The 19,913-nt window shown below is 52.7% G+C and overlaps 1 protein-coding gene across 1 annotated transcript in view; it reads left to right on the top strand.

Moving 5' to 3' along the window:
* Positions 1-19,913, top strand: part of COL23A1 (collagen type XXIII alpha 1 chain) — a 374,601-nt gene that overhangs the window by 322,944 nt on the left and 31,744 nt on the right. The window contains exons 4-5 of the mRNA XM_028497974.1: positions 1,752-1,759; positions 3,340-3,366. Coding sequence (XP_028353775.1) covers positions 1,752-1,759; positions 3,340-3,366 — 35 coding nt within the window. The remainder of the gene's footprint in view (positions 1-1,751; positions 1,760-3,339; positions 3,367-19,913) is intronic.

The raw sequence follows: 19,913 nt of genomic DNA, 5'->3' as shown, positions 1-19,913 counted from the left end.
CTGAAAGAGAGATGCCAGCTGTACGGATGTCCACGTGGCCAAAAACCTGCCCGGCCCCTAGTCTAGGCTTAGGGAACACACAGCCCGCTCCCCCGCCACATTCCGTTCTCAGGCATTAGCACCATCATGCATTAGTTTCTCAAGCGAAAAATCACTGTCTCATCTCTCTCCTTCCTCTATGCCCGATGCACCTCTCCACTCATCCTCCACCATTAAATCCATGAGCAAGTCCTGTCTGTCCTCACTGATAAGTACCATCCGACTCACTTCTCTTCATCTCCACTGCCAGCCCCCAAGTCCAGGCCACTGTCACCTACAGGGGGACAACTGCAACCCATCCTCAGGCCCACTCTCACCCCCTCAAATCACTCCTCTGTGCAGAACTCTTCAGTGGCCGCCACTGTCCTTCAAATCACGCTCCGCTGGACAGTGAGGTGGAAACGAGATGCTGTGGTCTTGCTGGCTTGCCTTCTCCCCAGACCCTCCCCTGCTGCAGCCCGCTCAGTTTCGCCTGGACCCTAGATGCCCGGTGACCTTGGCGTGTTCGGAGCTTTTCCCTCCCTGTTCCTCCCCGATAACTCTTCCTCACCCTCTGGACTCAGCCTAGCCTCCCGACCCGAGTCGGCCCCGTCTGGCTCTGGCCCCTTATTACGTGCAGGGAGCTTCCTGTGCTTCCTCCTTGTGTCGTTGTTTTCTTAAGTATTGATCCATCCAAGGAAAATTCTGTGAGTCAGAGGTCTTGCCTCTTTCACCACTGGTCCCATTAACCTGCACCCAGTGGCGATCCGTAAATATGTGTGGGCTGGCTGACTGCCGAGGGCCGCCTTCCTGTGCCGGCCTCACTCTCCAGACTGAGGTCTGGGGTCTGCCAGGAGAGAGCAGAGGAGTCACTTGTTTGGCAGCAACATGGCTTTAGTGGAAAATGTGTAGGATTTGAGAGTCGGGAGACTTCCTTCGGGGATAAATTCCACCCCTAACCAACTGTGTGGCCTTAGACAAGTCATTTCTTTCTCTCTGAGCCTCTGTGTGGTCATCTGTCACATGGGTATGTTCATCATACCTCAAAGATTGTTGAGAAGGTCAAATGCTGTCATAGATGTGCAATATGGTTTGCACACTGTAAGGTGAGGAACACCTGAGTGTTCTCCATGGGGCAATTCTCAGCTTGCTGCACCAGCCTTCCCTGCAGCAGCCACCTGTGCTTCCAGACTCGCCCCCTTCAAATCCCCCATGCGCAGCCAGGCTCGGCACCGCTAACCCCGGAGCTGGGCTATGGGGACCCCACCCTCCTACATGTCAGCTCAGCTGCACACTCACACATCCAGTGCACCTAGGAGTATTCTCACCTCCGCCCAGAATGTTTTCTTTCTCAAGTCTCTCCCTTTCCATAGAAATGAACCAACCCCTAGTGAGTTCCAAAATTTGTTCTTCATGCAGGAACAGGTCTGATTCCTACCCTGCCTGCCAAAACCCAACACGGGTGGGCCCCAAGCAAGAAGCAGCAGCAGCCTCATGTAATGCATGCAGGAACCAAAACTTGCTGGATTGTCTTTACCAGGCACATGCCCACCCAGCCCCTCCAAGGACAGAGGCACTCCCTGTGCCCTGCCACTTGGCTTTGGGGCCAATGACAGCATCAAAGCCTTGCGAGGAGGGGTGGCCAGGAGCTGTGTGAGAGAGGGGCCGGCCTGGGCGAGGGGACCCTCTCTCCCTTTGATGCTGACTGTGGCTTCTCTGCTTGTGTTTTGCAGGTCCTCCCGTAAGTGTCCTGGATTATGCTCTCTGCTCCTGAAAGATAAGACATTTTGTTTTCTCTCTGTGTAGCACTTTCATGACAATAATATTTGATTAGAGCGGTGTGCCCTTAAAATTAAATTCAGTCCCAGACAGGGGCCATTTTTTTTGTGATTTGTAGATGAATGCAAGCACAGGATTCCATGGGCTTGACTTGCCCGGTGAAGCATCCTGTGACTGTTTTCCCTGCAAGAGAGCTGACATGAGCCTGGCTGCTCCTCACCAAATCTCTGGCTCAGCTTGATGCACAGCAATGCAAGCACCATGCCCATATTTCCTAAATGTTCAGCAGCAGTTGATCTGTATAAACATTTTCGTCTCACATGCTTTGGCAGAAAGGGCTCTGGAGTCAGGCAGTTATGCCAGGAATATGTTGCGCTTGACCACTAGATCCTGGGGTCCGTTTTCCTTCTTGGCCAAAATATTTGACTCTCCGGGTTGGGCAACAGAGACCTTGAGAGAACAGCTGGCCAGTAAGGGTGCTGAGTTTGAGAAGGGTGTGAGGGAGGGGCTGTCTGCCCAATCCACAGCAGCCCCGGAAATCCCGTTCCTTCTCCAAGACACATGACAAGTCTGCCTTTGATTCATTTTGGCAGTTTTTCAGAGCCTGATAAATCCTGATGAATGAATTCAAGAAGTACATTGACAGTCCTCTTGAGCCAAAATTAACCTTCTAGAGGAATTCCTTTCAGATGAGCAGCTTCATTTTACTTCCACTTACCATGATTCATTTCCCGATCAGCACCCTTCAGAATCTGGACTTCTTGATGCATGTAGCAGCACCACATTGAGCCAGAAAGTGAGAATGTGTAGATTTATGGGCTACGAGCAGTTTTTCACAGTTGAGTCATTCCTGACTGTCACATGGAGGCTAGCCTGCGTGAACTTGCCGAAGTGCGTAATGCAGAGGGCTATGGAGAAAATTTGGTTTTTTGTGTTTTTTTTTTTAAACTTGGCTGTTAAACGACTAAGTGGATTAAACAAATGCAGAATTCTCAAGCTGCAACCTGAGATGGATGCCAGTGTATGGGACACTGGCGGAGCAGCCACTACTCTGAGCACATGGGGTCAGAGAAGCATCCAGTAGCAGTAAAGGCACCCCCATATCTCTGGTTTCCAAGGCTGTCTCCCTCAGGTCACCCCATCCCAGTGGCAACAGACAGGAAACCCATATCCTGCTCACCAGGCCCCAGATCAGGCCCCATGTAAGGAGCATTTTCCGTGGTAACTGTGATGCCACCCTCCAGAAGCCCACAATCCCACAAGGTCCTTGCCATGTGCCTTGGCTGACATGGGGAGGACACGTGTGGTGTGTGCCCTGGTGGCCCCTCCAACCTGGCCCTATGAGGTGGGGAATGGGTGCTCCATCCCCCAGACCCACTGGAGCCTTGCATCCCCCCCTTGAAGGAGTCAGTTACCAGCCAGCAGCCTCTGCTGCAGACCCTGCAGACGTTGGGGGGATCTGGGGCCCTGACTGAGTTCTAAGTGTTGCCATATGGTTTTCTGCCGTAAGTCTAATTATTAATGACGTATTAATTACCACAGGGGCAATCAGGACGAGATGGCTACCCGGTAATTTGCCATATATTTTTTTGCTCTCTCTGCCCTTTACTCTCAAGCCAGTATTCTTCCTCTGTGCCTTTATTTAACTGTCTGCGCTCCTCTCCTCCTCCTCCTCCTCTGCTCCTCAGTGGCCGTGGTCTCTCTGTGGAGGGAGTAGCGTTAGCTCTGTGAAGATGCAGGATGTGCAGATCTGCAGGGCCCTGGCCTGGAGGGAACTGTCTGCAGCTCCAGCTGCCTTGCAGACAAATCAAATAGCCTTCAAGAAAGAGTCTCATTGGCGTGCTGAGTCCACCCAACACTGCTCTTCCTGGCCAGTGTGTCAGCCCTGAGCCCAGGGTCCAGCCCTTGGCTGTGGAGTGAGTGCCCTCCTGTGGGCTTGGCTGCCAGACTCTTTCCAGTGGACAGAAGACTCCCTGTCCCAGCCCACCATGTCCTGTCACCACTCGAGAACGAGAGAATGGTTGGTTCCAGTTTGGCCTCTTTGGTGTCGTTACTTCTCAGATCTTTTACAATTAAACCTAAAAGTTAGCTTATACTTGGAATGGATGTCCCAGCCTGGGCTGAGTGAGCACCACGTCAGAAGCAAGGTGAAATATGGCTGTGCCACTGTCCAGTCCTGCACGGAGGTTAAGGCCCATGATAGCAGCATGCAGAAGTCCTGATAAAGAAAGAGCAGAGGGTAAGCCTGGTGAAGGAGAGCATGGCAGGACCATCCTGTTGGGAGATTTGTTCTGTGCCTCAGGCCAGGAGGATTCAGGGAGGGAAATGTTGATGGATTCAGAGGCCTCTGTAGTGGCCAGCTCCGTCCAGAGTCAGGATTGGCTGGCAGTGGAGGGTGGGGTCAGGGGGTGGGTGTCCCCAGTCTTGCAGGAGCCACCTTCCCAGAAGGCTGTGGAGGGCCGTCCAGCCCTGAGCATAAGGGAGACCTGGGTATGGATTCCAACCCTGCTGCCTCCTAGCTGGATGACCTTGGGGAAGGCTCTGGCGTTCTCTGAGCTTCAGTTTCCTGTTCTGTGAAATGGGTTCATGCAAGGCCTCCCTAACAGCACTGGAGTTGGGATTAATTAAGACTGAGGAGGTGATGGCTACACAAAATGGGTCACAAACCCAGCCTACAGTTCTTGGTGGAAACTTTGGAGGGCATTTACCTCATGTCTCGAGTGGTCCATGCTCCACCCACCCAGGCAGCCAGGGCAGCTCCCCCAGCAGCAAGCAGCCCGGCCCCTCAGACCAGAAACATCCTGCTCTGTGTGGTGTAAGAACGAAATGCAAAGCCAGCCATGATCCACCTTCACCCCACAGGAGCACACAGGGGATCAGGGCACCACCACCTCCCAGCAGCTTTTCCTGATTGGCCCACATTCCTAGACATGGCAGCTAGAGTCTTGGGGAACCACAGGCTTTTGCTGGAACATTTCAGCCTCGTGTCCTGGGCCTGCTCGCTTCACTAGCTCAGGAGCCCTGGAAACTTCCTGACAGAACCACTCCTGGGATTACCTAGTTACCTTTTATACTCCGGGGTTACTCTTGATTGTAGGTGCCCGTGTCCAAAGGGGAGTGGGTGGTGCCTGGTGAGTGGATTTCTTCCCTCTTGCCCATTGCTGTCTCCTCTGAGCACACATGACCCAGGCTGTGAGCATCAGAGAGGCTGCTGGCTGATTGTGGGAACCATTTTCCTCGGGCGAGGGTCAGGGGACTCCAGACCAGCTGCCAGGGGTCCAGTCTACCTCCCACAGAGCCTCTTCCCCTCTGCCACCACCCCTGCCCTTCCTCCCAGGACGGAGCAGGCTGGGGGGTGGCCAGCAGGCTCTGTGGGCGATGAGTAGGAGTCCTCCTTCAGAGTTAGGCAGCTGGGAATTGAATCCCCTCACAAGCTGTGAAGCTGGGGGCAAGCCCCTCAGCAGCCCTAAGAATCTGTTTCCTTCCATGTGAAGAAGAGATCTGGGATTTAGGTAAAGTGAGGTCACAGCAAACGGTGGTCAGGTGACTAGGGCCATTACAGGGTGGTCAGGGAATTAAGCTTGGTGTTTATTGTGTGAGGTTTTTGGCACTGAGCCTGGGTCAGAGACAGGGCTCTGTGAATTTGGGGTGGGGAGGCCAAGGGACGGATGTGCAGGCAGTGTGTCCACCTGGTATGAAGTTGGGAGCTTTCTGGGAAGGGAGCAGGTTAGGGCCCAACAAGCCTTCCCCACTGCCCATTTGCAGACAGCGCTGGCAGCCCACGCCCTTGGCCCCTTAAGCTTCTCATCACTGGTCAGCCCTGAGAAGTCTGGGCCCAGTGAGGGGTGAGGAGAAGCTGGTATCATACCCACAATTACCCCAGGGCTGGGTTGTCCCTTTTCCTGAGGTCGCCCACCCCAGTTTTCATGCAACTCCACTTCCACACAGATCTGGGCATCTTCCCTGACTGGGCTGGCCTTGCCTGCTGCTGAGTTCAAGGCGTTTGTGCCTCCAAGCCGACTCACCCAGCTGTGTGCCTCCGAGCACCCTTGTTCCATCAGGCCGCACAGGCTGTCCCTTCGGTGGAGGGATAGAGGGTAGAGGTGACACTCCTCCTGGCTTTCCCCAAAGGAGGGAAGCAGGCCCATGTGGGCAGGCGGAGGTTGGGAGGGAATTCTGTAGGCTCGGGGGACCCATGTGTTTTAAGCTGAAATTCAGATCTCTCAGCCTGTGGAGGGCCTGGCTCCCAGCCCAGGCTCTGCTGACAGACGGCTCCATGTGGTCATCCCAGGGTTAGGGCAACCCCTGCAGCACGAGGGGCCTGGCCACCTGAGAGGCACCTCGTGTACTGAGTATCCACGGACTTTGAGTATGTCTGACCCCAGTCCCGTCCTGGCTCAGTTGTGCGGTCTTGGGTACTTGGCCTCTTAGAACCTGGGGAGATCACACCTACAGAGTTGGAGACTTAAAGGGGGAACACACGCAGAGCCCAAGTGCAGCACGGCAGGTGGCAGCCCCTTGATAATATCTCTATCTTTCCTCACCCCACGAAACCTCGAGGGAAGGAAAGACAGGCTTAGGAAATCATTCTGATCCACCAACACACATTGGCAGCATTTGGAAAGGAAAATGGCTTTGAACAGTCAGTTTTAGAAAAAGTTTTGGGGGCTCCTTTCTTTTTCTTGAACTAAACTTCAAGACCAGCTTCAGGGAGTTTTTTGTTTTGTTTTGTTTTGTTTTTCCTTTGTGCTAAAAACATGTCACTTCCTAAAGGGAAGTAAGAGCAAGAAAAGAGTCAAGCAGGACGCTTGTGGTAGAGACTGTGCTGGCTGCATGTTCTGGATTAATCCAATGTGGCCCCCCACCCCGTAAGGAGACCAGCTGAAACCAGGTCCATATATGGACCCGAGAGGGGCTGCAGGGGGACAGGGCCATAGGAGTTAAGCATGTCTGTGGGGCAGGCTGTGGACTGAAAAGGGCCTCGGTCACCTTGTCCACAGCCTCCCTGTACAGAGGCCAGCCTGTCCTTTTCTGCTGCCAAGGGTTCGTGAATAGCTCTCTGCTGATGACAAAAGAAGCATGTTTTTTATAAAATCTTCCCAAAATAGAGAAAAGCACAAAAAAGGAAAAAGCAATCGTCCATAATCCTACCACCCACAGATAAGTCCTCTCAATATTTTAGCATTTGTTCTTCCCATACTTTTTGTGTACAAGTTTGTTTTTATAGTTATTATTCTAAAAATGGGATTACAGTGGACATACGTTTTGTGGCCTATTTTTTTTCACTTAATATAGCATGAGATTTTTCCACATCATTAAGAATTCTTATAGAAAGTAATAGCTGCATAGCATTTTATCACATATATAATTGATTTAACCAGTCTCCAAGTTATATTATTTATATTGACCGTCTTTCAGTCTCGTGGTCAACGTCGTGGGAATTAATTTAGGCTTATTTCCATGATTATCTCCTTTTAATAAATGTCTAGAAGTTGAATTGCTGGCCCAAAGGGTTTGCACATGTTTAAGGCTTTTGATGTGTACTGCCAAATTGCCCTCCCGGAGGCTGTGCTAATTTACATTCGCACCAACAGCACATGAATGCTACATGTTGCCCCAAGCCCTGGCCAATCATGGGTATTATACTTTTAAATCTATGCCAATATAAGTTAAAAATTTATGGATGTACATATGTATCTTGTTTTAATTTAGAGTGTATTTTCATTAGAAGCACCGTCTCAGAGATTAAACTAGTGTTGATAAAGTTTGTGTAATTCTAACTTCCATCTGGTGGTAGAACTTGGAATTGCAGGTATAGAATTCAAAGATCACCAGCATTTGAGAGCTTTCAGATTCCAATTGATCCAGGGACAGCAGATATCATGGAATAAGCCACATACGGGAGAATTTTTTTTTTGTGTGTGTGTGTGGTACGCAGGCCTCTCACTGTTGCGTCCTCTCCCATTGTGGAGCACAGGCTCCGGACACGCAGGGCCAGCGGCCATTTTTTTTTTTTTTTTTGTGGTACGCAGGCCTCTCACTGTTGCGTCCTCTCCCATTGTGGAGCACAGGCTCCGGACGCGCAGGGCCAGCGGCCATGGCTCACGGGCCCAGCCGCTCCGCGGGATGTGGGATCCTCCCGGACCAGGGCACGAACCCATGTCCCCTGCATCGGCAGGCGGACTCTCAACCACTGTGCCACCAGGGAAGCCCCCACACGGGAGAATTTTGAACTCAGAACATTGTCAGTCCAAGGTGGGACCTTCAGAGGAGGCCTGGGCCCAGCATTCTTACATTAGGGGTTAGTAATCCGCATTTATGTTGATAAAGTGATTTTGCCATCTCATAAATAGCAGGCTTGGCTCTGTTCAACAAATCCAGAAGGTGTGTTGTGTACTAGGGTAGCACAAAGAGAATCAGACCCAGTTGCAGTCTTTGGGGAGCTATGGGGGAGGGGGACCAACAGCCAATTTGCCATGGGATAGAGAGGGAGGGACAACTAGGGGCCACTGTGACCTTCCTAGAGGTTTCTTCTCACATACTCTTTTTTTCCACTCCAAACTGTGGCTTCTGTCTAGGATGAAAAGACCTGTCTCTCATGCAAGGCTCAGTATTGCCTACATCTTGACTTTGAAAAAGTCTCATCATCTCCTATTTACAACATCAAAATCCTCACATTTCCTCTTTTTTGGTATTTGGACTTTTTTGACTCAGCATTGAGCTTTAGTGACTTTCACGTTTGTTTTACACCTTTAGAATACAATTCAAACATTTTTGAAAAATGTGTATTTGGTAAATCTTCCAGGGCTTGAGATTTGTGTGTTTGAATGTATGAGGAGAGTGTTAGGTTGTGAGGTACACAGAAATGATGAAACCCAGTGAGGGCCAGTGGTACAGAGGCCCTGGAATGGGGGAACATGCCCACTTCAGAAACACCATTGGTCATTGTCTCTGTGCCAGGTGCTTTTCTGGGTCTTTGGACTCAGACCAAACAGGAGTGACAAAGCCCCTCCCTGTAGTGAGGAAGAGAGAAACAAACAAGTAATAAACCAACAAGATAGCTTCAAACAGTAAAATGTGCTAGAGAATAAAGCAGGGGATGTGATGAGAGGGCTGACTGGGTGGATGGGTGGGTATAATTTGGATTAAATAATCAGAAGTCTCTTGGCGAAGATGACATTTGAGGTGAGACTTAAATGATGAAAAGATGTAGCAATCTTTGGGGAGGGGGTGAGAAATGCTCCTGGCAGAGGAAGAAGCAAGTGCACAGGTCATGAGGTAGGAACAAGCGTCATGTGTCCAGGGTACGTGCGAGGCCAATGTGGCTGGAGTGAGCGAGCAAGTGCCAGGAAATGGTAGAAGGGGAAGTCAGAGAGGTCTCCAAGGCTGTGTGGGATAGAATCTTATAGGACACGGTGAGAGGCTGATCCAGGCAGGAGGCCAAGAAAACTTGGCTCTGTGTGTACAGAAACTACCTGTCCACAGAGACAGCTGCCTTGCCAAGGGCGGGGAGTCTCTCTCCTCCCAAGGGAACTAGAAGAAAGGCCTGTCCACTCTCAACCACAGAAGCCTTTCCAACGTGCCTGGGAACAAGTGCACAGACAAAGTGCTTGCTGGGGTCATGATTGCCCGCGTTCCCACCCTGGGAGATTGATGGTCTCGGCCCTGCTGGACAGAGGAGGAAGCTGGGCTCAGACACTGATAGGACTTGGCCAAGACACAAGGCCCACCCGCATGGCAAAGCCCGGATTAGCACCCAGCCTGAAGACTCTCCATCACACCAGCCACCCTATCAGTAAGCAGGTTGTGGCAGGAGACCAGGGCTCAGACTGTCTGTGCATTGGCAGAAGGGTCTTTCTCCTCTCACCACCCAGAGAAACAGATTATTTGGGGTGAATGTTCTGTTTCTCTTCCTCATCCCTGTTTTTATCTGGCCCTGGAGCTCTCTCCCCATTCCACCCCCATTATCAGATTGTTAAGACCCTTTCCTGCTTTCCATTAAAAAAACAAACAAACAAAAACAGAAAACCAGTTCTAACTTAAATGAAGAAGAAAATTTCTTCATTCCACCTTCTTTCCTATTCCTCATCCATGTGTCTGTATCATAGCGATTATTAGAAATTAGGGTCCCCCTCATGGTGAAATGTCCAATTCCGTTTCCCTGGCCAGGAGCAGCTGAGTGAAGCAGAGAGACCACAGCCATGATCAAGTCCCTTTCCACCCCTGCCAGTAGGCAGTCACTTAGCCCTTCTGTCCACATTTGCAGTGTGAGGCTTGGCCTGGATGAAAACATTAGGGATCGGATCTGTGCAGCTCTTCACAGTTTCAAAGTACATCCTATCCCTGGACATGATGATTTGTGCCCATTTTGTGGACTGAAAAACTGAAGTTTAGAGTGGCCATGCCACTTTTCCAGATCTCACAGTGGCAAGTACATGGGTCCTGGCTTCCCCCTGAAGACTCCCTAGACCTTCCCCCACAGAGACCTTTATGGCACAGTGGGTAAGGCTGTAATGCATCCAGACAGGGCCTCGGACCCCACAGAGGAAGGAGGAGCTAACTCTGCCTGGGACAAGGGGAGGCCTCATAGAAGAGCGACAGTTGGGGCATGTCTTGAGGGATGAGTAGGCGTTTGGCACGAAGACAAGGTAGGAGGCATTCCATGCAGCACCAGCACAGGCACAATGAAAACAGCGGGGGGTGAGATGTGGTCCCATGTGCCGGTGGACAGTGACTCTGAGGGAGGGCAGGGAAAGGCGGGGAGATGATGCTGAGTGAGGGCCACCCCCCACCCAGAGGGGTGTGGGCAGAAGTGTATATTGGAAAGGCCTCCCTGGCTACAGGGCAGAGACTGGAGGAAGGGGGTCCAGGTGGAAGGCAGCTACAATAATATCAGGCACTGAAATAAGAATGTCCCAGTAAGGATGGAGTAAAAGGGGCAGACTGGGGAAATAAGGGCTGGCGGGAGTTTCAGGCTGGCTCTGACAAGTGAGGGACCAGAACTCCTGATGCCTGGCAGCACCCAGTTCCCCAAGCACCACCTATCTGGGGCGGGGACGGGGGGCAGGCAGAGCTGCACGTCGTTTCCAGAATCAGTCATGGGGGCATCGACAGCCTAGGCCCCGGGGGACAGCATAAGCTCTGAGCAGAAATGTGGGATATGAGACAGGGCCTCTGCCTGGGACCAATTTTGAAATGAATAACTCAGACTGTTTGGAATTAATCAAGTGAACAAAAAAGGACCACAGGGCACCACACATTCATATGCTTTTTTGCACTCTCATATTTCAAAAACAGCTTTGATTGTAATAATGTAATTAGTTAAGTGATTCATCTGTAATATCCCAAACTCATCTGTCTTTAGATTTCAGCATATCCTGCATCTCATTTTCATCTGACCCTTGCAGTGCTGCTCCCCAGCTCCCCAGATTCTGGATGGAGCAGGGATGGGATGAAAGCAGATTTTCCGAGCCCCGCTAACGGCCCCCAGATTGGAACCTTGGGGAGCCACAGCCGGGCCCCAGGGAAAGGGCCACCGTGCCGGCCTCTCCTCCCTCCTCCCCAGGGTCCCTCGAAAGCCCAGGACAGGTGCTCCTTCACCCAGGCTCCTTGCCTTGGGCCCATGCTTCATCTCATGTCCCTCAAGTGTCACATGCGAGGCAACCAAAGGACCAGAGGGCTGAGCTGCTGCTCCTGCCCCCGGTTCCCAGATGCCCTGCTTACCCTCGGCAGCCTTTTGCATCGTCCTGGCAGTGGCCCGGGAGCCCGCAGCCCCAGATACAAACCTCCAAGGGAGGTGCCGTCTTCCCACATCCAGCTCTGGGATTGCTATCAGCAGGGACAGGACATGGAGGACCAGCAGAAGTTGGTCCTGCCCTTTGCAGGTGTGACTGTGACAACATCTTTGCTGGACCCTCTTCCCACTTCACCCAGGCAGCAAAGCACCCTCACCCCCCAAGGAAGAACATGTTCACAGACCTGCACTAGGCCACTGGGACAAACCCAGGTCTTCCAAGTAAATAGATTTGAGAGGACACAGTTATTTGGGGTATGAAGCTGGTCCACCCAGCTCCTCCTGAAATCAGGGATTGGCCCCCTGTCCTGCCCATGCAGTGGAGAGAGAGTGGGCTTTGGGGCTCCACAGACCATGTGATCTCAGGCATGTCCCTAACCCCTCTTCAGCCTTTGGGGGAGCCAGGTAACTGACCCCACGAGAGCCCTAACACTGGACCTACAGGCTGGGTTCAGTGACAGTTCTTGCCGCCGTGATGATCACTGACCCCAGCAGGGGGAGCCCTTGAGGCTGAAGGAGCCCCTCCCAGGGTAGTGTCCCCAGTGCCCAGCTCCCAGGATGTGGCTCAGGAGGCAGGAGTCAGCTGGTGCCCATGACAGCCTTCAACAGGTCAAGAGTGCCCTCTGGTGCTCCCAGGCCAGGCACTGGCATCAGTAGGAAACTGGACATTCATTCATAGAAGAGTTCCCTTGACAGCTGGTTCACTCAACAAATATTTACTGTGTTCTCATTATGCATGAGGCACTTTGTTTGGCATTTGGGATACAATTAGTGAGAAGTGCATCCGGAGTCCCTCCCCCCGTGGAGGCTGTGATTGAGTGGGAGAGAGAATCAAAATTCAGGGCCGGGAAGGAACAACAGGTTGCTGCGAGTGTCTTTGACCTGGGCCTGGCCTGGTGGGAGTCGGGGCACCCCCCAAAGGAAGGGAGGTGTGAGCCGAGGTCGGAAGGCCAAGTAGGGGCTGGCAAATGGGAGCTTTGGGGGAATGTCCAGAGAGAGGGTACACCCAAGACAGGCCAGGCTGGGAGGGAACAGGAGAGGGGGGTCAGGGGCCAGCAGCCATGGAGTACCCAGCTTCATTGAGCAAGTACTTGCCTCCCTAACGGGCCACAAGGTGGAGGGAACTTGCAGTAGCATCCAACCTGGGAAAGTCCAGGCCTAAACAAAAATTTTGCAAACCTATCAAGCTGCCCAGGAAGCAGTGAGTGCCCCATCACTGGAGGTATACAAGCCAGGGCTGCATACCCACCTTTCAGGAGGGACATCTAGGGAGAGGTTGACCCCAGTGGGTCATCTTCCGTACAAGGGCGGGTCCTTCCACTAATGGGTCCTCCCTTTTGGGCTACTCAGACCCAAACTCAGTGGGACATGATGGCACGAGCCCAGCCGGGGAAGGGGGCACTTCAAAGATTCACAGACATCCCTCAGAGCCAGGCCTCTAGTGGGCACTGGAGCCTCGGGGACAGTCACAGTGGGGAGGGGAGGCATTGGGAAGACAGAGCAGAGGGTCAGTAACTGAGGAACTATGTGGGATGAGGGGGAATTGAGGAAGACTTCGCAGAGGTGACACGTGAGTCTGGAAGGAGGACCATGGAGGCAGAGGAGGGGTCCTTGAATGTCAGGCCAAGGGGCACTGTGGCTCTGCCCCAAGGGTGGGGGTGAGGCTGTATTAGGTGCTGACGAAGCCAGAGAGGGATGGTGAGGTGGGAGGCGTGCAGGGTTTAGGCAGGAGATTTAGGCTTATGTCCCAGGCCAAGATGGCCATGCCTGGCCTCCCCAAGCTTCAGTTTCTTCATCTGTGGAATGGAGATCATAATGGCACCTGCCTAACAGGGCTGTGCTCAGGGTCAGTGACATCCAGATGAGAAGGCAAATGTGTATGTCTTTTAGTTCCACCCCTTTTCCTGGATTCTTACCCCAAAACTGGCCCAGCACATTACAGTCACACTCATTCAACCCGTTTGGGTGCCAAGCTCCAGGCTGGGCACTGTCATCTATAGGAAACCATTCCATCCACACAATACCCACTTTCCAGAGGAGGAAACAGGCTCCAGGGAAGTTAAGCAGTTCACTCCAAGGTCTGCTGGGTAAAAACAAGACAATCAGTATGACCCCCGCTCCTTCACTGTGTAGGAAGGATGGGCATGTGGGGATAGGAAGAAGGGAGGCTGGTGGAGACTGGTCCAGAAGAGAGGCCAAGTCCTAGGCAGGGGTGAGTGGGGGACTGGATGTGGACGTGGTTTGGAGAGATGGTTCAGAGCTAGAATTGCAGGCTCACAAGCTCATTGATACATTCCAGGGGCCAGCCAGTTGAGGAAATAGGGGAAACTGTCTGGGTGCAGGAGAGTGTAAGGAACAGTTGGGCTTGGGCTGAACTGGGGGGATACATGCCCCATCTAAAGGGAGCGCTGCAGCTCAGCCCAAGCAGGTCGATCATTACCACATCTCCTAACATATCAAGAGAAACTGGAAGGACTTCCCTGGTGGTTCAGTGGTTAAGAATCTGCCTGCCAAGGCAGGGGACACAGGTTCTATCCCTGGTCTGGGAAGATCCCACATGCCACGGAGCAACTAAGCCCATGCGCCACAACTACTGAGCCTGCGCTCTAGAGCCCGCGAGCCACAACTACTCAGCCCACGTGCCAGAACTACTGAAACCCGTGCACCTAGAGCCCGTGCTCCACAAGAGGAGCCACTGCAATGAGAAGCCCGCGCACTGCAACGAAGAGTAGCCCCTGCTCGCTGCAACTAGAGAAAGCCCGCGCGCAGCAACAAAGACCCAACGCAGCCTGGAAGGAAGGAAGGGAGGGAGGGAGGGAGGAAGGAAGGAAGGAAGACATAAGTTTATTTATTAAAAAAGAGAGAAGCTAGAAATACAAGTTTTATACAAAATCTTTGGATTTTTAAGGATTCCAACCAATCCATTAACAGTGGGTGACAATTGTGTCATCCATGGAAACCAAAGAGGGCCTACCCCAAAGCCCAGGGTTTCAGAGAGGCTGGAAATTCAAACATGAGTGAGGATGGGAGGAAGCAGGCAAGTGGGCCCACAGACTAAGGCTCAGGGCAAGAGGGCAGATCAGGAGTGTGGCCTGGGGCATCAGGGGTCCCTGCAGAGCACCCGCTGTCGCCTCTGTGTCTGCTATGAGCTCTGTCAGTCACTCTGTCCCCTGGTGTCTTGGTAATGCTGTGTCTCAGTGCCACCGTGTGAGCTGGGCTGTCCCAGGCAGGCCACTCCCCTTTAGACTGCCTCCATCATGTAGTTCCAGCCACAGTGGGACCGTCACCCTTCTGATCCATCCTGCCAGATCTTCACCCTAGCAGAGGCTGCCACCAAAATGGATGCCTCAGCCTGTCTGCTATTTCCATTGCCTTCCATCAGACCAGCCCCATGTGCCTGAGCTGGAGATACCAGGCTAGAGGCAGCTCTCAGCAGACAAGCTCGATTCACTGATCCAGCTTCCATCCTCCCACACCCAATGGGAGTCAGGTCCGTCACTACCCTTCACCCCACCCTGGAACAGTTTTTCATGATACCTAACAGGGTAATCATGTAACAAGCAAAAGTGTAATTTAAGCAGGTAGTTTGGGATCAGTTCAAAGGCATAGCACCATCTCTTCTAGCCACGATGTATAACGGACATACGTGTAATTGCTTCCAGTGCATGCAAGATATTCACTGAGCATGCCCTCTCTGCAAAATAGAAGCCAGCTAGCTTTCTGGCCTCACAAACTCATAGAGCTAAAGGGACCTAGAGATTTTCTAGGCCAAGGATTACAAACCCAGATGCCCCTACAGAGCTGGCAGGTCACCTCAGCAGGATAGCAGGCCAGGTGTGATGCACTAGGGTGGGGTGGAGCCTGTGGCCCTGGGGCAGTGCCCAGCTAAAGGAGCACTTGACCCAGCAGGTATTGCCATGCACGTGGACCCAGGGTGCAAGATCTTCAACTTTTCAAGAAAAGTCCATACACCAGATGTTTATGTGAAAGTCACAATTTTTAAATGTTGCAACTAATTTGGTTAGTTTTGCTTTATTTTTTTTTAACTGCATGAACCAAACCAAACCTGGCTCCAGGCCAGCCCTGCCCTCTCCTGTACAGACGAGGAGTGGGAGGGGGCAGCGTGCACAGGCCAAGGAGCAAGTGAAGGGCAGGGCTCTGACCTCGGCAGGCTCCTAGGTCCCCACCAAGCTAAAGCCCTCACAGTTGCTATGAGTTACGTGCAGTAGGTGGCTGCAGAGCCCACTCTACAGAGGGCTCCAGATCCCAGGAAGGGGATACCCAGGAGGAACCACGTGCCACCACCAAGGCACGAGCTGCAGCCAGGCTGGACGTAAGAAGTGGGGGTCCTTTTTTCCCTTACCCTACGGTGGAATTCAAGTCTGGGAAATTGCTAAGCCCAGACAGTCTTGCTGTGGCCCATGTGTGTGCAAACAGCCTGGCCTGAGAAATCAGAACCACATGGTGCTGACCTGCCCAAGGGGGCTTCCCACCCACCCCCTTGCCCGCTGGACAGCCCTAATGAGAGAGCCTTTGCACAGGAATGTGCACGTCCCAGGCTGGGTCCCCAGGCCCCAGCAGCCTTGTAATTTGATGAATTGTCAACATCTGGGCCATAATTACTGGGCCCTGGACTGATAATCCTGGTAAGCCCCCTCATCCAGGGGCCCTGTTCTGGTGCATTTGGAGGGCTCCATTCCCCAAGGGGAGCTGTCAGCATTAATTACAACCAAAAAGCAAGATAGTCACCCAGCTCCGGCCAGTCTGAGCATTTACTCCTGTCTCCATCTAAACACAACCAGTGTACTGATTTACTTCAGTTCAACAGATACTCTTGCCAGTTGGGAGGGCTGAGCCATAGCTAACAGGGAGGAACAGAACCAGCCAGCCCTGTGCAGAGGAAATGGTTGACACAACTTCTTTGCCTCAGGGTTCCTCCGAGGCTTTGTTCCCTGATGAACACTGAGAAGCTCCAATGATGGAGTTGGCATACTCCATGGCCCAAACTTACTTCCCCAAGAAACCTCCCCTCTTTTGCCATAATCGTTAATAGTTCTCAGAAGATGGCTCCATGGAACCCTGATTAGGAAATACCCAATAGGGTGACGGAGGGAGGAGCAAACCCATGAAGTAAGAGATGACAGCCGTGGCACAGCCTGGCGCCCCGTTGCCAGCCACTAGGAAGGCCACACAAAGGTCCCTCCCCAGCACTGCCCACCCGAGAGCCAGTGCAGACTCCACCTCTGTGTCTACTTCCCTGCAGGGTCTCATGACTTGGGTTGGTCTGAAAGAGGAGACAAAAGAGACTAACCTGGGACCCATGTTGAACTTGTCATTGAGAGAAGGACAAGACCTCTATTTTACGGCTGAGGAAACTGAGGCTCTGGGCTGCTCGGGTCCCTGAGCGAGGCAAGGGGCGTGGGCCAGCACGGGGGCTCTGTCCTCCTGGCGTGCGATTCAGTGCACCACAGGGTTTTGTTTGCTTCCACACATCCGGAAGCATCCTGGAGCTCAGCTGATCTGCACCAGGGAGGAGTGATTTAAAGCAGAACCCAGGCTTGTAAACAGCTGTGGGGCTTCGTGGAGGGTAGAAGGCGATGGAAACCTCTGGTGAATTCCACAGCTTTGATCAGGCAGGGGAGGCAGCCGGCAGGAACCGAGCGCCTCCAGGCATAGTGCTGTGGCATCTGACTCTCAGGATCACCCATTCTGTGGAAGCTGAGCCTCGGAGAGGGGATCTGAGCCCAGGCAAGGCCCAAGCCCTGCCTTCACTCCATGGACTGCCCAGTGTCGTTCCTTCTGCTCCTCGGGTGGGCGACCCGGGGTGAGAAGGCAGCCGGAGCAGCTGATGGTCGGGGAAGGGGAGGGCTGCCTTGGTGGAATGAGACCCCATGCCACCAAGGCCATGCCTCCACCCAGTCTGGGGCTCTGCTCTTCCAGATGGCCTGGCTTCCCGGAACCAGCTTGTCAGCTGCTAGGGCACTCAGCCTGGACCTTGCCCTGCCTTGGTCCAGCCTGACTGCTGGACCCACCCCATGTTTGTCCTTGGCTCCCATCTGACCAGCCCCTGACCCTTCCCCAGAATGTTTCTCCTCCTCTCAGAGCACCCAGAGCCAGGCTTGGGCCTCCCTCCAGCACATGGAAACACCTGGTTCATAGATGGTCCACACAGCCTGCCATCAGATTTGCTTTGCTAAGACTCAGCCAGGCCCTGAGATGAGAGAGTCCAGTGAGGCTGGGAACATTGCCCTCTGGGAGACCCACAAGCAGAATGATGGCTCAAGCAAATCTTGCAGGAAAGAAACCTATTTCATAGGGTGTAACCCCTTATTTGACCATAGTATTCCCTTCCCCAGGCAAGCCTGTTACACCCTGCAAGGCACTGTTCCTTGGACACCAGTTTGGGAAAGGCAGTATGTAGAGGCAGGGCCCATCCTCTAAGGTTCACAGCCCAGGGCCCAGCCTCCGCCTCTCCCCCTCTAAGAGGGGTCAGAATCATGCCCCAGAGCTAGGCAGGTCCATCTGACTCCAAAGCCAGGTTGTTTCCTCCTCCACCCCACCCTTCTGTGAGTCCCCTCCTCAGTGACTCCCAGTGACCACTGGTCACCTATAAGCCTCTCCAAGGGTCAGCTGTCTCCCCAGAGAGAGAATTCAAGGGCCTGGGCACAGCCTTCTTGCCTAGGTGTCACCAGAGGTGAGCCCAGAGCCACCTCCTCAGACCACATGGCTGTGGGTCAGCTCCACCCACAAGGCTGGGCCAGCACCCTCTGGTCTCTAAGTATTTGCACGTGGGCATTCTGTGTTTGCCAAGGGAATCTTCTTGGCATCATATCTAACCACATACAGCTCCAATCTTGGGTTCCCAGGGAATTCGAGATGACTTTCCTTCAGCCCTGCGACGGACGTTTCCAAGATTGCTGTTCTTAATGCCCCCTCTTGCCATTATTCAGAAACTGCAGACTTTATTCATGTTTTTAAAACTCCAAGACCTGGGGGCCAAGGGCTCTGTGATCCCAAATACAGGCAGGGTCCTGGGTGGGAAACTTGGTTTTCTGCCACTTACGGGGCTTCTCTCAAACGAGAAAGCTGGGGGCCAAGGCTGCACCATCAATGCGCCATCGAGGACAGTCTTGGAGTTGGCAGAGGGGAGCATCCTGCCTGGAAGGCAGGATTCACTCTCAGGAAGGGTCAGCTGAGGTCTGGTCGTCAGAACGCTCTCAGAGACAGCTGGTGGCACTAATTTTTTCCCCTCTGGGGTCGAAGCCAAGGGAACATCCCCGGGCTCCCTTCTGCAATGCACACTTCTAGAAAAGCAGGGCACCATGGCGCTGCATGCTTCACGTCAACTGGAACTGGCCCTGGCAGAGGGTCAAAGTGAAAGAGGGTCCAGGGAGCCCTTGCCCAGGGAGGGTCTGCTCAGTGAGGGAGACAGATGTACCAGGAATCCTGAAAAGAAGGCAAAGCCTATGAACCTTCTCCCTAGGTTCCCTGGACAGCCATCTGTCACCCCTACTACCCTGTGCTGCAAGAGAGGGAGCGCTCCATAGAGAGTGGGGCCTATTTCAAGCCCTTGGACAATCCCACTGACTCAGCTTCTTCATCTGCAGGAGGGGGCATGGCACCTGTCTCCCCAGGGCTGTGGCAAGGGCAAGCCCTGTGAAGGATACGGAGTCAAGTCCAAAGCGAACCCTGCTCTGTGTCCTGGCCTTTATCAGGGACACCTTGGACTCATCACGCTGTCCAGTTCCAAGGCCTTCTCATGTCTCAGCTGCTGCTGGTGACTTAGCAGTGAGGCCCGCTGTGTTCTCCCTCCTGACATATGAAGAAAAGAGCTTTATTTAGTTCTAAGCTGAACCCTAGTCTCCTTTTTGTTTGTTTTGTTTTGTTTCTTCTGATGAGGACTTTTAAGATCTACTCTCTTAGCAACTTTCAAGTATACAATACAGTAGTGTAAACTAGAGTCCTCATTGCTGTACATTACATCCCTAGAACTTATTTATCTTGTAACTAGAATGTTGTACCTTTTGACCCCTTCATCCATTTCACCCACACCCACACCCACCCCCCCTACTTCTGGCAACCTCCAATCTGTTCTCTGTATCTAAGAGCACGGGTTTTTTTGCTGTTGTTTTGTTTTAGATTCCACATATAAGTGAGATCATGTGGTATTTGTCTTTCTCTGCCTGACTTTTTTACTTACCATAATGCACCTCAAGTTCCATCCATGTTGTTGCAAAAGGCAAGATTTCATTCTTTTTTATGGCTGAATAGTATTCCAGTGTGTGTGTGTGTGTGTGTGTGTGTGTGTGTGTGTGTGTGTGTG

Source organism: Physeter macrocephalus, chromosome 2 (assembly GCF_002837175.3).
Source record: "Physeter macrocephalus isolate SW-GA chromosome 2, ASM283717v5, whole genome shotgun sequence".
Taxonomy (NCBI): domain Eukaryota; kingdom Metazoa; phylum Chordata; class Mammalia; order Artiodactyla; family Physeteridae; genus Physeter; species Physeter macrocephalus.
Note: the sequence above shows the minus strand (reverse complement) of the source record. Positions and strands in the feature narration are given on the sequence as shown.